Source organism: Camellia sinensis, chromosome 14 (genome assembly GCF_055761805.1).
Source record: "Camellia sinensis isolate YWXY chromosome 14, ASM5576180v1, whole genome shotgun sequence".
In the NCBI taxonomy this organism is placed as follows: domain Eukaryota; kingdom Viridiplantae; phylum Streptophyta; class Magnoliopsida; order Ericales; family Theaceae; genus Camellia; species Camellia sinensis.
Genome location: NC_138974.1, coordinates 28,759,750 through 28,777,469, shown reverse-complemented (window position 1 = coordinate 28,777,469; position 17,720 = coordinate 28,759,750). Strand labels below are relative to the sequence as shown.

The window sequence follows — 17,720 nt, the reverse complement described above, 5'->3', positions numbered from 1 at the left end:
CTTCTCAATCTTCTTTGTGTATCTTTGTAGCTGAATTCTTTGGGTATCTTCAAGCACGTTGGGAAGAGTTGGCTCAATATGAGCCTTTGAATAATCTTCCAACCGAAGCAGCTTCTCTTGTGACCAAGCGTCTTGTTCAGCAGCATACATACCAGTTCTTGATGGGTTTAAACTCCAAGCCTCTTCACATTTAGATTTTAAACACATCTCCTCAGCCTTCCCTCTATGAGGCCTTTGCTATTATTGATAATAATGAGCACCGCCGCCGGTTGGTTCAACCTGTTTCTACTCCAGTTCCTGAGCCTCACGTCTCCTCTGATCAGATGGCTCAGTCTAGGTCTCATCGTTCTACTGGGAAGGTTGTCATCATTGTGGAGAACCAGGTCATGTCAAGGTTCACTATTTCAAACTCTATCCTGAGTTGCGACAACTAGGGAGGGTTTGACCTGCCTAGCGGGGACCTGCTCATACCCAATGTAAATGGGGCGGATATTACCCGATCCATTGAAGAGATGGGGCGGGGGCGGGGGCGGGGGCGGGGGCGGGTGTTTTTTCCCCCACCCAAAGCAGGGTCAGGGCAAGGGACGGGGAATGCACTATCCAATTGGAACTCGACCGTATATAAATAATATATATTATATATAAATTAATATATAAAATATTGCATATGTAACAAGTGTAGAAGATTCTGAGACTTTTCATCTACTTATTGGGAGTCTAAAAGACTAAAGACTTTTAAACTATTTATGATAAAAACAAGTCTCAAAATCTCATAATAATAACCTGTAGGTTGTACACGTTGGTAGCTGTTTGGGACTTTTCCTTTTCTTAATAAAATCCTATTAATCTATTATAATTCTTTCTATCTCTCTCTATCCCTCCATATATATCAAACTTTTCACTATTACATTTACTTAGCTCTCTACCTCACAAGAAAGAAACTCATTTTCTTACTCGTACTTTCACTGCTGCTCTGATTTGATTTGTTTATCTACCTCGGGTCAACAATGTACGTAAATCTCTCCATTAATGTATTTTTCTGTCTCTTATATTTTTTTAATTTAATTTTGTATGATTGAGATGTTTTGTTTCTTAAATCTGTATTTTTTAATTTGTAATTCATAGTTCTATTTCTTAGATGTTATCTAATCTGAATGTTTTTATTTCCCCAATTTAATATATTCTAGACATTTAAATACAAGTAACATATACACATATACAGTGATAATAATTTATAATGTTAACAAGTCCTATTTCTTTGTAGATGGAAGATGAGTCTGTCTCAGTCCCCACCATTGGCCACCACAACTCCATCCTTTCAATCTACAGTGTTGATAAATGACACAAATACAAACAAGGGCAGTGTCCCTACTGACAATCCAATTTTAATTTCATCGGAAGATACTAAAAGAAAGACACCATCACCTGTTTGGAATCATTTTATGAAACGGAAAGTTGATGGAAAAGACAAGGAAGAATACAATTATTGTAATAAATTGTTTTTAGGGGATAGCAAACAAGGGACTAGCCATTTGCGTGGTCACTTCAACCGATGTAAAAGGCGAAAGTTTAAAGATATTAGAGATTTGAGGCAATAAATGATGTGGAATATAAACAACTCAAAGAAGGGTAAATTTAAAGAAGCGGCGATATTTGGAAATTGGAATGGTTTCAAAGAGAAATCGATAGGAACCATACATAATCATATTTCTAATATTATTATAGTTTTATTTTATGATTATTTAGATACTGAATCTAAACAGCTCAAAGATGAGTAAATTTAAAGAAGCGGCGATATTTGAAAATTGGAATGATTTCAAAGAGAAATCGATAGGAATCATACATAATCATATTTCTAATATTATTATAGTTTTATTTTATGATTATTTTTATGTTTCTAGGATTTTTATACGAGGGGTATTTTGGTAATTTTATATTTGCCTACATGGGCTATTGGGGTCGCCCATGGGTCGTCTTGTGAGTCAAGTTATTTAATTAGTCTTTGTTTTTTTTCTTATTTAGTTTTAAATTAGTTTTGGAAGTCAAAAATATTTTGGTAGTTTCCTATTTTACTTCTAGTTGGTTTAGGAAGTCTTCTAGTCCTTTATAAAGCCATGTAATGCTTATAATTCAATAGAGTTGATATTTTATACAAAGTTGAGAGCTTTGACCTTTCTTTAGGGTTTATGTGATGCAACCCAACCCTAGGTAAGGGAATCTAGGTGCGATGCCTAGACCTTTTTTCTTCTTTTATGTTAATAGAGTTGATATTTTATACAAAGTTGAGAGTTTTGAAGCTTCTTTAGGGTTTGTGTGATGCAACCCAACCCTAGGTGTGACACCTAAGGGAATCTAGGTGCGATGCCTAGACCTTTTTTCTTCTTTTATGTTTCAATTTGCTATTCTCGGATTACTATTTACAGCCCTCTAAAAGTGCATTTTTCAACCTCAAAACACCATCCAATCACCCTAAAATCAACCCTAATCCCTTCCCCTACCTATTAGCATTCAATTTATTCTTGAAACCACAAATTACTCACTGTTTAGGCCATGAAATAACCTCTGTTTTGAAAATCCAGCGCTGTCCCTATTCGTCCTGCATCAACAAATTTTAATAAAAGAACAAAATAAGCCAAATAGAGAAGTGAGTCTTAACAATTATCATTTCGACCAAGATGTAGCAAGAAGGGATCTTGCTAACACGGTCATCTTACATGAGTACCCTCTTGCAATGGTTGAACACATTGGGTTTAAAAAAAATTCATGATTTCTAGAAGCACCTTAAAGAGGGACATTTTGAAAATTTATGACCAAGAAAAGGAGAAGACTTTGATTAAGGTGGAGAAGAGTTCAAGCAGAATTGCAATCACAACTGGCATGTGAACTTCAAGTAATAAAAAGAGAGGATTCATGGTTGTCACATCACAGCACACTATATTGATGACTCTTGGACTTTGGAAAGTCGAATTATGAGGTAGTTTTTTTTAAGTGAATAATTTTTCTGTCGATAATTTATTGGTTAAATTATGTTGTAATCATTTAATTTAGGATAAATTACAAATACACCGTTTGCTTAAAATATAAATTGCCCCCTGTGGTTTGAAAAATTACAAATGCCTCGTTGTCAGAATTTTTTATTTAACAGAATTAATTAAAAAAGTGAAATTTCTAACTATTCACCTATACAATAATAAAATTATCTGAATTATTAATTAAAATAAAATTTTAACATTATTAAATACTATTAATTAACTTGATGATTTATTAATAAAAGGACCTATTTGTTATGAAATTAAAAACCTTAAGGGATATAATGTAATTTCTAGAACCACAAAGGGTAATTGTAATTTAAGTAAACCTCAGGGAGTGTGTTTGTAATTTACCCTTTAATTTGTTGTTTTAGGTTCATTTATGTACCTTCTCCACATACAAAGGAAGTCCTTTCCGATGTTCTTCTAGATTGCATGTTAGAGTGGAATGTTGATAGGAAGTTATCTACTGTGACTCTAGATAATTGTATTACAAATGATGCCATTATAAAAATTCTATTGGGCAAGCTCCAAGTCAGTTCACTTATTTTAGGAGGATCAATGTTGCATATGCGTTGTGCTGCTCAAATCATTAATTTGATTGTTCAAGATGGTTGACCTGTTATTGGTGAAGGTATTGAGAAGGTTTGTGATAGTGTAGTTTTTTGGACTGCATCACCAAAGAGAAAGCAAAAGTTTGAGGAAACAACAAGACAACTACGTGTCCAATAGAATGATTGGGAGGTAGCTAAAGATATTTGTGGGAGGTTAGACCTATTCTATAATGTGATTGAATTTTTTTCTAGTGCTACCTACCCTACAGTTAACATGTATTTTCCTAAGGTTTGTGAATTGAAAATTGGTTTGTGTATTGAAAATTGCTTTGTGTGAATGGATCAAGTGTCCAAATGAATTGATTAAGAAGATGGCATCCAGTATGCTAGACAAATTTGAAAATGACTGGAATGTGGCTCATGGTATTATGAGTGTTGCTGCTGTTTTGGATCCAAGATATAAGATGAAGTTGTTGGAGTGGTTTTCCCCCACAATTTATGGTGCCTGGTCTTAGGAAGAAATCGACCAGATAAAAGAAATTTGCTATGACTTGCTTGATGAGTATCATTGTAGGAAAATGGATGAAGAAACAAATTATGAAATTTCTTCATCTTGTGTGACTAAGAGCTCTCAATCTAGGATCCAAGACCCGCAGTCCAACTTTGATTTGATTGTTAATAGTAATAATCATAGAAAGAGTAGGAATGTCAAATTGGAGTTGGATCATTACATCGAGGATGGAGTGTTACCAAGAACCTCGGATTTTGATATTTTGTCTTGGTGGAGAACTAATGGTCTCAAGTATCCTACTTTGCAACGCATTGCAAGGGATATTTTGGCTATTCCCATGTCAATAGTTGCTTCAGAATCTGCTTTTAGCACTAGTGGGAGATTGTTGAGTCCACACTGTAGTTGGCTTCATCCAAAGACGTTGGAGGCGTTGATGTGTGCTCAAAATTGGTTATGGAGTGAAATCAAAGGTAAAAAAACTACAATTTATTATTTTATGAAATTCAGATTTTTTTTTTTAAATTTATGGGGTTTAATTTGTTTTATATTATTTGCTTTTGTTTGTAGGTTCTTCGTCTATGCCGAAAGATAGCACAATACAAACAATTCTTGATGATTATGATGATCATGAAGAGGAAAGTGTTGTCACCGAGCTAGAGAAGTAGCAGGGGTTTATTGTTGTTTTGTTTACTCAAAAGGCATTTCATCTTGGTCAATTAGACAGTTTTTAAACTTAGTTTGTAATTTTTGCTACTGCCTTGGTTATTTAACATTTGAGACTTTATGAATTTGAGATGGCATGGATTTAGTTTTTTTTTTTTTTTTTTTAAGTTAATGAACTCTTTGTTTGATATATTATTTATTCTGTTTTTACATAAATAGGTTATTTTACCTATTTTATTTTCAAGTTTTCTTTAACAGGTTCCATATCAAATTTTATGAGTTTTGTTTAATAGGTTCTCTTTTATAATGAGTGAGTTTTATAAATTGGATTTTGTCTTGTGAGCAAAAAAAATTAACTCTCTCTTAAACCACTAATCTTCACTTTTATTCTAGTAGAATGAAGCAACAAGTTTGGTTTACTTAGTCAGGTTAACCAGGGGGGGTTCGGATGCCGAATGTGCGTGGGCAAGAAAAAAAACTCCGCCCCGTAACAAGGACGGGGCGGGGGATGAAGTAGAGGGGGCCGAGGCCGGTATTAACAAATCTAGCAAAAATCCACCCCATGACCATACCTAGTAACAACGTTTCTCCTGTGCTCGTCCATCTGGCTCCTCCCGCACTGCTGCTGTTGTGGAGACCGTCCTGTGTTCTACTACTCTAGAATTGCATCTCCCTCAGAGTTAGATTGGTTAGCTTCTAGCTTAGCTTGATTCTATGATATCTTCCAGACCATCATCCTCTACTATCACTTTGGCTATCGGTACTCCTACTTTCCATGTTCGCTCTGCACATCCTACTTTGGTTCTAGATTCTAAGGCAAATGACCACATGGCGGGTGAGCTTTCCTACCTTTCTTCTCCAGTTCTTGCTACAACCCAAACTGTTTGTCTTGCTGATGGTTCTACTACCTCCGTTCGTCATCGGGTGGTGTTACTCTATCTCCTAATATTACTCTTTCCTTTGTCCTACATGTCCCTAATTTTGCGTAAAATCTTGTCTGTGAGTAGGCTTGCGAAGGCCTTTCATTGTGTTGTCATTTTCTTACCCAATTCTAGCTTGTTATAGGACCTAAGTTCGAAGAAGATTTTTTGTAAGGGATATGAGCGTGACAGTTCATACTACTTCGGAGATCCACCAGATCAGCCGCCTCTTTCTAGTTTTTCCACTTCTATGTTACTTGTGGATTTATCCTACTATGTTTTTTCTTTTAAGATTTTAACATTGTGTCATGCTCGTCTGGGTCATGCAAATTTCTAGTATTTATGTTTATTGTTTCCAAATTTTAATGAAGCTTGTAAGACTCATTAGTTTCAATGTGATGTGTGTGTGTTAGCTAAACATGCACGCACTACTTATATTCCTCGTATGCATCGTGCTTCTTCTGTGTTTGATCTTATTCATTATGATATTTAGGGTCCTTCACATGTTACTGCTTTGTCCAGCCATAAATATTATGTGACCTTTATAGATGACCAACTCGTTGTACTTGGGTTTATCTTGCTAACGTAAATCTAATGCCTTCCCTATGTTTGTTTAGTTTCTTCAAATAGTTAAAACCCAGTTTTACACTGTTGTTCGAAATATCCAATCTTATAATGGTGGGGAATACATCTCTGATATTTTTCGTTCCCATCTTAGCCAGGCTGCTATACTTCAACAACTTACTTGTCCTAATACTCTAGAACAAAATGGGAATGATGAATGAAAAAAACATCAAATTATGTCTGTGATTTGTTGTCTTCTCAAGGGAACAAATGTACCTAAGTTTTACTGGCATAACGCTATTTTTACTGCAATTTATCTTATTAATCGCACTCCTAGTCGTGTCTTACATGGTCTTGACCCTCAAGGCCTTACACCCTACAAGGACTCTTTTTCCTCTCCTACCTCGGGTTTTTGGGTGCACTTGTTCTATTAAGAACCTGAGTCCTATTCGCACTAAGTTAGATGATAAAGCTATTAGATATATCTTGGTAGGGTATTCTACTATATCTAAAGGGTATCGGTGTTATGATCCTAGCACTCGTAGGTACTATCATTCTTGTGATGTGACATTAAGATTCCCTTTTTTGGTACTCACTCTTCTGTGCAGGATTCCTCTTTCTCTCTTGTCCCATTTCTGGCCTCCAATGTTTGGCCTCTTCCCATTTTTCATGGGATTGAAGCTGTCTCTCCCGAGATTGAAGCTGAGGCTCCTCTTCCTTCCTCTCCTCCTCCTCCACCTCCTCTACCTCCATTGCAGGTATATTCTCGTCGTCCTCGTCCCCTGCCAACAACCTCTTCGATACATGGGTCAGCTAATTCTTCCCCTTTGGTTATTGTTCCTCGTCGCAACCCTCCTCACAATAGACATCCTCCTAATCGTTTTGGATATCATAGCAGTACTAATCATCATATTTCCCAATATCTTTATTATAACAGTGTCTCTCTTGCTTATCATTCCTTCCTTGGCAAGCTCAAGTTGGAAACTATTCCTCGTTCTGTATCAGAAACTCTTTCGAATCCCAAGTGGGGATGGCTGCTATGCAAACAGAGATGGCAACTTTGGAACAAAATCAGACCTGGCAGTGTAGCATCTTGGGTTTAAAACTTGACTTGAAAACCACATGTATGGATGCCCTGACGTATTCTCGGGCTTGCAAATTAATGGACCGGGTTGATATTTGATTAGTTAAATTGTCATTACAATTGTTTAACACGTAACACTTTTGTTAAACTTGTTTCGAGCATTTGGGAGAACCAACGAACCTCAAAATTGAATTAGGAGCAAAAGCCTACCCAGGAATGGGCCGCTCGAGCGGTCCTCTCGAGCGGCCAGGAGGACCGCTCGAGCAGTGAATTATTGAGCGCACGAGCAGCAGAAACGGGCGCTCAAGCCACGACCAAGCAAAATGGTCTAAGGTAGGCACTGCTCGAGTGGCCATGCTAAAATGGACTGATGTGGCTACACCTCCACCTAGCATTTTTGAACCACTTTTTAGATATTTCTGAACCTAAAACCCACTCTACACATTACACTCTTAACTCTCTCTCTCTCTCTCTCTATCTTCCTTTACTTTTCTCTCCCATGGTTTTGAGCACGTTATACTCATGTAGAACATCATGATCATGCACACGTGTCAATGCATATTATCCTTTGAAATGTTATCCTACTGGACTATATGTTCACCCTACGTGGCTAAAATCTTTTTCAAGTGTTGGTGGCGTGCCCCGACCTTGATATGAGGCGGTGGAATATATGCGCAAACTAGAAGAACTCTCTTGATTTGTAGGCATTAAGCCATCTTTTGTAGGTCAAGTGCCAATTTTTTATATTTTTTTTAAGGGTTGAACCCTATTGTTGATGTACGCCTAAGGGCACTTTACTTATTTACTATAATACTATTTTGCTTTACATACTGTATATTCACTCCATCTAGATGATGAATATAAGATGCATGTAATTGGACAAATCTCATGAAATGTATGACGTTATAACCATCTATATTAGAGACTTCGTTTTTATTTAAATTATTTTCTTTTCTTTTATTATTTATACTTAAATTTCCGTGGGTCGAATCCTGGAAATCCAGGGTGTAACAAGCAGTTTGTATCTCTTTTCCATCTGGTGAAAAGATTGTTGGCCACAAATGGGTGTTCAATATTAAGTATCTTTGTAGATGGCATTGTGGACCACTACAAAGCACAGCTGGTTGCCAAGGGCTTTACTCAGGTCCCTAGCAAGGATTTTGGGGCTACCTTTGCACCAGTCGCCAAGCTTACCTCTGTTAGGCTCCTTATCTCTCTTGTTGCCTCACATTCTTGGCCTCTACATCAACTGGATGTCAAGAATGCCTTTCTGCATGGGGACTTACTTGAGACTATTTATATGGATTCTCCACCTGGTTTTTGAGCTGAGGGGGAGTATGCAGGGATGGTGTATTGACTGTGCAAGTCCTTATATGGGCTTAAATAGTTTCCTCACGCCTGGTTCAGTCGCTTTAGCTCTATTATTTTATCCACAGGATTTGTTCAGTGCCACTCAGTTCATACTTGATTTATTCACAAGACTTCCACTGGTCAGTGTATTATTTTGCTTGTATATATTGATGATATCATTCTTACAGGTGATGATTCAGTTGGCATGGTTCAAGTAAAGAGAGATTTGAGTCAAGCATTTGACATTAAGGATCTAGGCCCTCTCAAATACTTTCTGGGTATTGAGGTTGCTTGCTCGCATCGGAAGATTTCGTTGTCCCAAAGGAAATATGTTCTTTATCTTCTTCATGACACTGGAATGCTAGGGTGTAAGCCAGTTTTTACTCCTATAGATCCAAACCTCAAGCTTACATTACATTCTGGCGAGTTACTACAGGATTCAGGCATGAATCAACGCTTCCGTTAGCTGTCTCATATAACACTACACCCAACTTAACTTTTGCGGTTAGTGTTCTAAGTCAATTTATGCATACACCTCATACAGAGCATCTTGATATTTATCATATTTTGCGGAATTTGAAGACTTCTCCTGGTTTGGAATTATTTTTCACCACTGGTCATCAATCAGGACTCTTGTTTCACTGATGCAGACTATGCAAGATCTAGAACTAATAGACAGTCTACATCTGGTTTCTACACTTTTTATGGTGATCACCTTATACCATAGAAAAGTAAGAAACATGCTATTGTTTCTAGGTTTTTTGTTGAAGCTGAGTATCAAGCAATGGCACAGGGTACATGTATGTGAAGTTTTATGGCTTCACTCCATTCTTGCAGAGTTAGGATTTATTGAGGGTGTTTCATCTCTTTTGTTTTGTGACAACAAATAAGCTATTATGTTATCCTCTAATTCAATACTTAATGAGCAGACGAAACACATTGAGGTTGACATACATTTCATTCGAGAAAAGGTTCGTACTAGTATTATGAGTCCATCCTTTGTCTATTCTTCTGAGTCCATCCTTCGTCAAGCTGGGTTTGTAGAATGACTTCGCACCAGCTTGAGGGGGGGAGTGCTGGAATTAGAATTAATTAGGTCTTATTATATGGCCATTGTTTAGACCTTGATTTTGTTTCTTTTTATATTATTTCCTATCTTGTAAATCTTTATCAGTATATATACACAAACTAATCTCCATTCTAGACTAAGCCATTCAATTATATTATTCTTCTTCTCCAGCATTTCTCATTTTCTTATGTACTGAGTATTTTTAAAAAGGTATTTGAATATCTACGATTAACGATTTGATATTTATAAAATATCTTTTGATTCACAATCCAATACAGTCAGTTCGATAACCATTTCAGACACAAGCCTCGAAATGCCCTAACCCCACTTTTATACCACTAAACAAACGAGTTCTCATGATATATAAATGAGAAATTCTTTAGTGTGCATCCTCTTAGGGGTACATATCACAAGTTGCGCAATTTCATTACAAAATTTCGTAACATCAGCTACAAAATGCATTATCTCATCACAACTTAGCATAACGAAATGTCCAAAATTTTGTGGTTGATGTTACAAAAGTTTGTGACTTGGTTACTACATTTTTTGTTAAGTCAATTTCAGGGAAGGTTACGCATTTTGTGGTTAATAGTATGAAATTTTGTGATAAAATTATGCCAATTTATGATAGGATGCATATGGTGTGCCCCCCTTATAGGATTTTCCACGTATTAAATATGAGACCTATGGTATATGAAAAACATATATATATATATATGAGACCTATGGTATTAAATCTCCCTTAAAAAAACCAATATATGTTTCTGAATACAGAGCATTAAAATTAGTCATACAACTATACGGACAATATAAATCAAGTTATGCATACTGCAGAACAACGTTGTAAAGATAACACCAAGTCAGAGGTAAAAGATAATAACGAATGTCCCTGACAAAGTGTTATGGTAAAATGAAATTCATTTAACTTATGATACATAGATGGAATGCGGCTCTTATTATTAGTAATTAATGTTGATCACCATTTGATATCTTAGAAACTTGAGCCTATTGCATCTTTTTAGCCAAGTCAAACTGCTTGCTTCATGGAAAAGTATACATTGAAATACTTATCAGTAATATTGTACAAGTATTTGATTATATTATATGATACACAGAAAACTTCATAGGGGGTTCACCCAACTACATGCAAGAGTATATTTAAGTATTCATTTCTCCCAATGAAAATTTTATCATGAATCTTGGGGAAATCATATCCCATTATCATCAAGTACGTTTAGGGGGAAATTGTGTCTTTATACCTCAACTCAATTTTTCGCCACAAATATACAGTGCTTTGAGAAAAATGAAACATTACCACAAAAGCCAATCTGTCACAAGTATCACACAATTCAAGCAAAACAATAAGAACCTATCAATAATTTTTTTTCATAGGGGCCCATAAGCTCACCTAAAATACGAACATAGCACATTTTCTTCTTTTTTTTGGTTGGTCCAACATAATTAAATGGCATTCATACAAATATTACGTATAGTTGTTTTCACAATAACAAAAAAAAAATATTCTATGCAATTTGGATGATAAAAGCAAGGGGCCCCTTGCGGTTTGGCCCTATGTTACCTGGAGTACGGATCATTTCGATACGTGAAACGAGAATGGAAACGTGGTACGCCACATGCTCTAAAATGTGCTACGAAAGGGGTAAACTTATATATATTGCACTTGAGAATTTAAAATACATTTAGAGTAATTTCCTTTTAACTATTAGGCATCCAATAAAATATATATATTCATTTTTGATGTTTTTGTCTTGTCAAAACTTAAGTCACCTTAGATTTTAGTTCATCATATTTGATTTTTTTCCTCCGAAGATGAACATTTAAGGAAATATATTAGAAAAAACTTTTGAAATCACTTCGGATCACTAAATTTACTGTTTTGGAACGAAAGTGTACCATATTTTGGAACATACGTACAAATACATAATTCGCTAGATTATTAGCGTTTTCTAATAGCACATGGCCAACGTGCACATAACCCCCATTGGTTTGTGGACTAAATTGTACAATCAAGCCTGTTAACGGCTTGGGCAAAAAGACTAAAATACCCTTGTACACAAGTAACCTCATATTTTCATCATTTTTTTTTTTTTATTTTGAAGCAAAATTCATGTTAACCCCGTGTGCTTTACTCCATGTGCAATTTACCTTTGACATTTGAAAATGAGCACATAAACTTATGTCCTGGCACCTATTTCACACTTACTATTAATCACAAGGGGTTATGTGATTATTTTCAAATAAGGGTAAGCCACACAAGGGACAAACGGGTTTCAATGAAATTTTCCCTAAAAACAAACCAATTTCGAAAGCTAGCAACAAAAGATCATACGGTTAACACACAAACAAACATGTATAGGCATAGGGAAAAAAGAAAAGTGAAGTGGCAAGAAAAGATTTTATAATTAATAGCAATACAGAAACAAGTAGAAAATGTGTGGTTGTAAGGAGAAAAGGTGAGAGAATAGATCATACAGAGTTGATAACAATAATGGATTCATGAAAGGCTTGGCGTTCCCTCCCACCATCACAGGTGATGAAGAATCCCGGCACTACACTTGTCTGAAAAATTAAAAAGAAATTGGATTTTAGCATCGGAAAATCAAATGCATATATATAGGAATAGAGAGAGAGAGCTGACGTTGAAAGGGAAATATCTTTGCTTCCTCTTTGTGGTGTTCTTATTGGTATTGGTATTGTTGCTGGACTTGGATTTGCTTTCAGAGGCCATTTGAGGGTTCACTGAGTATCTGCTACAGCTACTGCCAAACCAGTTTGTACTGCGAAGAGAGAGAAAGAGTTACAACTTACAAGACTACAGAGGGAACCGAGATTATACAAGGCAATGTTTTGAAAAATGGCCCGGTGAGCCAAATGGAAAAGGGACCGGTCGACGGTTACCTGTTCAACAACGGGATTAAAGTGGTCGAACATGATGTCATAATTACATCATAAAATATATTTAAAATATATATATTAAAGATATAAGTATAAAAATGAAAAAAAAATAATTGAATTCAACAAAATAATAGAATTTCAAATATTATCATGTATTAACTACAGCTACGAGATCATAAATTTATTATCAAAAATAACATCTGGGATGCCGGCGGTTCGACGAAAGAGAGAAAAGGAGAGAGAGAATGCCAGACCTGAGAGGTGACGCCGGCGACCGAAATGCTAGATCTTTGAGATGCTGGATCAGACCTCAGCTCCTCCTCAGATAGACCACCGAAATTGACACATCTGGGATGCCGGCGGTTCGACAATGAGTATGGCGATGGCGACGGCGACTACGGAGAGGTTGAAAAATCTTTGAGAAGCGGCGACGCTGGGGATGAAGAGAGAGAGAGAGAGAGAGATTTCGTCACTTTGACAGCGATCTCGTTGCTGAGATCGACGGCGATCCGAAGGCCTATCGCCGGCGCACAATAGGTCAAAAGCACTAGGGTTGGGATCCAGAAGCACTAGGGTTTCTAGAGAGAGAAACTAGAGGGACTGCGAGTGAGAGCGAGAGTTCTAGGGGAGAGGGCCAATTTGCCTGTCTGGGGCATTTTAAATATTTTAGTCCGACTTTAGGTTGTTTTCTATTTCATTCCCAATATAGAGTGAATCGGGTTATTTCATTCCCAATATAGAGTGAATCGGGTTTATCAAAACCGTTTTCATTAAAACGGCATTGGGAAAGTCGTTTTTGATGAATAAAAAAATAATAAAATTTTTCTTCATAAAAATGATTTTTGTAAAATTGGTTTTATTTAACACTTAATTAATCTTAAGTTTATATAAAATGGTTTTTCTAAAATCGTTCTTATTTTTATTAATTTTTTTTTCAATTTATAAATATTATTTTTCTAAAATAATAATTTGAAAATAAATAGAAAACGGTTTTTGTAAAACCGTTTTTATTTTTAATAAATTTTTTTTTCAATTTATAAATATTGTTTGCCTAGAATAAGAATTTTATCATAAATGGAAAACGGTTTTTGGAAAGCCGTTTCATTTTACACAAAACCCATCTCCTTCTCCCTTTACGAAAGTCGTTTCTTCTTTTCCAGCCCATCTTTTTCTCCTTCACTCAGCTGAACTCCGAAGGGAAGACCGACGACGAAGAGGAAGCAACGAACAACGGCCAACAGTACACCACCGGAAAAACGAGGAACACCTTCATCGAACACCCACATTCAGGTTTGTATCGCATAAATGAAGGTTTTCATTTCAAATTTGGGATTTTAAATTTCGAAATTAGGGCATTGAAAAGTTAGGGCATTAAATTTTGAAATTTGGGGTTTTCATTTCATTGCCGAATCTAGGGCATTGAAAAGTTACAAATTTTGTTATTTGTAGGATATAGTTTACGATTTTCTATATCTCAGTTCACTTTTCTAGGGCATTATACGATTCAGTGTATCTCAGTTCACTTTTGTGGATATTATACGATTTTCTAGGGCATTGAAAACCCTCATCTGTTCACTCTTTTTTTGTTTATCATATAATATCCTTATTTTCCTCTTTTTCAATACACTCTTAGCCACAAGATGTAGTGGAATTTTGAAATATTGAAATCTTGAGACATAATCTTGTGTTTGGAAATGTATTGGGAATATAGGGCAAAATTTTAGAATAAAAATAGGAATAGCAATGAAGTAGAGAGGGATTGGATTTGTGGTGTTCTATTCCTACACCATTCCTAGTTGAGGCAATACTACTGGCCTTGGCTCATTATTAGGATCCGTGGGACATCTCCAATGGAGATGCTGAGCACACTACACACAGATTTATACAAGTATACATACCACACATTTGGCCATAAGCTAATACACCTAAAAAATCAAAATTTTATATATACTAGGGTAATACACCTAAAAAATCAAAATTTTATATATACACCTAAAAAATCAAAATTCTAAAAATCAAAATTTTTAAATGCATAGCCATATGTCTTGTGAGCATAAAATTGAAAATTAGATAAGGTAGTTCATGTCTCATAAAATGAACCCATATATATATATATATGCTAGGCAGGGAGGCCATGGCGTTCCATGGTTTGTGTGCATGTGGTACTCACCCTGATGGGCTTTCAGGATGGTATAGAGTTTGAGTTGGAAGTAGAGAGAGTTTGAATTGAAAATAGCAAGTTCACAAGAAGTAAAGTTCGAATTGGAAGTACGGAGAGTTTACCATTGCTTTGTTAGTTTGGCCAAATGATGCCTTTGACTTCAAATCTTCAATTAATAGTCTAGATATATATACAAATATCAACAATCCAATGGTGTGGAAACTATCTAATTCTTCCATTTTATAACCAAATGATTGCCTATTATATATTTTAATTAATAGTCTACATATGTATAAATTTCAATGATCTAGTAGTATGAAAGCTATCTACATCCTTCCACCACCTTATGATGAATAAATTCTACAATTATCTACCTAATTATAGGGATTTCTACAAAATTTTACATAAATCTAAAATCGAATTCGTAACTCAAATATTTGATAAAATTCCCAAGTTGTGACATTATTCCCTGCTTAATACGACCACATCCTTAACGCAAATTCCTCGTGAAAGCTTTCGATCTTCTCTTCGAATTGATGCAAGAATTTTGCTAACTCGCTAACTCTCAGCTTGTCAATTTCAAGTAGTGCATCTATTTTACTTGGTATTTTTAACACATCATTGGAGTTCGTAGTGATTCCAAACCTTTAAAATATCCAAATTCAACCTTTTAAATCTCCACATTCAAGATGTATTAATAGTATAATTTTCTCTCAATAAATGCAAATTATACAGATAGCATTTTTAAGCAAGAGACTATCTTATTTACAATTGACCCATATAAACACTAGCTTTATAGTCAGTCAGTAAAGAGATGAGACATAAGCAAAAGAGTGGACTCTATGATTTCTTCTTCTTCTTCTTCTTCTTCTTCCCTTAATCCCATTGTCCCACTGTCCACTACGTTGGGATTGATCTCTCAAATTAGTTAGTCAATACGGCCAGATACCAATCCAAATATATATATATATATATATATATATGTATTTTTGAGATCATATTAGTCAATCATTACGGCCGGATACCAATCAAAAAATATATATATTTTTGTAAGTAGGTTGAGGAAAGATTAAAAACAAAGGACAACAATGAGTTGCTTGGAGTTTTTGGTGATTGAACATCACATTGTTGTCCTCGAACCCCCTACGGCCATTGATGGACACTCGGACTTCATAATTTTATGAGACTTTACCTCTTGAATGATCAACATGGAATTAATATGCCAAATGACCGAGGAATGAAGGGGCATATTTTAGAAGATTTAATTTTAATTTATGGATTTGGATTTTAAATTTGTCAATAGAAATGGCAAGAAAAAAAAGAAAAAACAAGATAAAAAAGTCCATAATTCTAAAAGTTTGGGAATAACAAATGCCTTCAAATAATAATATAATAGGTTTGAGAAAACTTCACAACAAACTTCACATATTTTTCCTTGTATTTTAATTGCATTTTTTTAGTACATAAAAAGAAAATTATAAATATGTGCAAGAAAGATCCTCAAAACAAATATAAAAAGAAAAAGCCCACATCTAATAAGGGAATCAAACATTTTTTTGAAGAAAGGAAAATCTTATAATTCAGAGCCTCTAGATATAGAAGTCTGACCCGTTTGGACCAAGCCCTACAATAAGCCCACAATTTTCTTGTATGAGCCCATAGCCTAGCCCAACCCATTACATCGTATGCAATAACAACAGATCTAAATCAAGTTATTCAAGCCTAGATATATGGAAAATGCTACCATATGCACCTGCCACAAAATGTGTAATCCTATTACAAATTGACGTAACAAAAAATGCCGCAACAAAATCATAAACTTTTACATCATGCATAACCTAACTACAAATTGGCATAATAAAAAATATCGTAACTAAGCCAAAAACTTTTACATCATTAACCACAAAATTTTGGACATTTTATTACTAATTTGTAACGAGATTATACATTTTGTTACTGATGTTACACAATTTTATGGTAAAACCATATTTTTGTGATAGAGTGCAACCCTTTAAGGCCAGATATATAGATACTAGGGTAAAATGCCCATGCCTTGCATAGGGTTACAGGTACTATTGTGATAAATTTAAATTTAAGAAATACACACATTCTAATAGAGTATAGAAATTTAAAAAAAAAAAAAAGAGCTTTTATTTTTGTCTTCATCTATTTTTGATTTTTTTTTTAGATTTTAATTGAAAATCTATTTATTTTGATGCACCTAATATAAATATACTTAAAATTTTAATATTTATGAGAAGTCTGAAAAAAAATTCACTAAAAAAAAAAAAAATGAAAAAGTGCTTCTTTTTTCTTCTTTTTATTTTTATTTTTAGTAAGCTTTTTTTTTTTCTTTTTTTCTTTGTTTGTTGTTAATTTTGGCTAGTACTTTGTTCGGTGGTACTGTATGGGTGTGCATATGTGATGTCAAACTTGGGTTATAAATTGATGTTAAAGAAATCAAGTGTTGTTATTAAAATGTGATAATTTTCCCGTCTTCTCTAATAGGACCAAAATTTCGTTTCCGTACGTTCTTTCGGTTAGGTTGGAAATGAAAATAGAATTGGAAACTTTTCAAACTTTTCGAAAACAAGAGAAATAACAAAAGGATTTGAAGGTGTATGAAAATATTTAGGAAAAAAAACAAAAACTTTTATTGATGTTAATAAACTCTCAATAGTTAATTACTTGAACATGTTGAGTGTTATGAATGCTTAGTTGGATAAAGGGGTTTCCCATTTTAAGAAAAATATATTAAAAGAAATTGCGAAATTCTTGTAACAATAGGCATGGAAAAATAAACAATTGGTGCATTGCTCCTTAATGGATTCTAGACTACGAGCACAATTGGTAGCTAATTTGTTATCACAATAAAGTCTCAAAAAATCTTTTTTGGTTG

At 34.8% G+C, this 17,720-nt stretch overlaps 1 protein-coding gene across 24 annotated transcripts in view; it reads right to left on the bottom strand.

Moving 5' to 3' along the window:
- The window catches only part of LOC114269466 (uncharacterized), a 41,960-nt gene extending 28,583 nt beyond the window's left edge, over window positions 1–13,377 (bottom strand). For 4 of the 24 annotated variants that reach the window (XR_014351071.1, XR_014351067.1, XR_014351073.1 and 1 more), the window contains exons 1-4: window positions 12,915–13,332; window positions 12,404–12,542; window positions 12,238–12,324; window positions 2,541–2,596 (exon numbers count right to left, since the gene is read on the bottom strand). Coding sequence is in view for 2 of the 24 variants with exons in the window: in XM_082906457.1 (XP_082762583.1) it covers window positions 12,238–12,324; window positions 12,404–12,493 (177 nt within the window). In the remaining 22 variants the exon portion in view is untranslated. Of the gene's footprint in view, window positions 1–2,540; window positions 2,597–12,237; window positions 12,325–12,403; window positions 12,543–12,914 lie in introns of all 24 variants that reach the window. The other 20 variants (XR_014351057.1, XR_014351058.1, XR_014351063.1 and 17 more) reach the window with 14 other exon arrangements.
- Window positions 13,378–17,720: the final 4,343 nt, after the last annotated feature.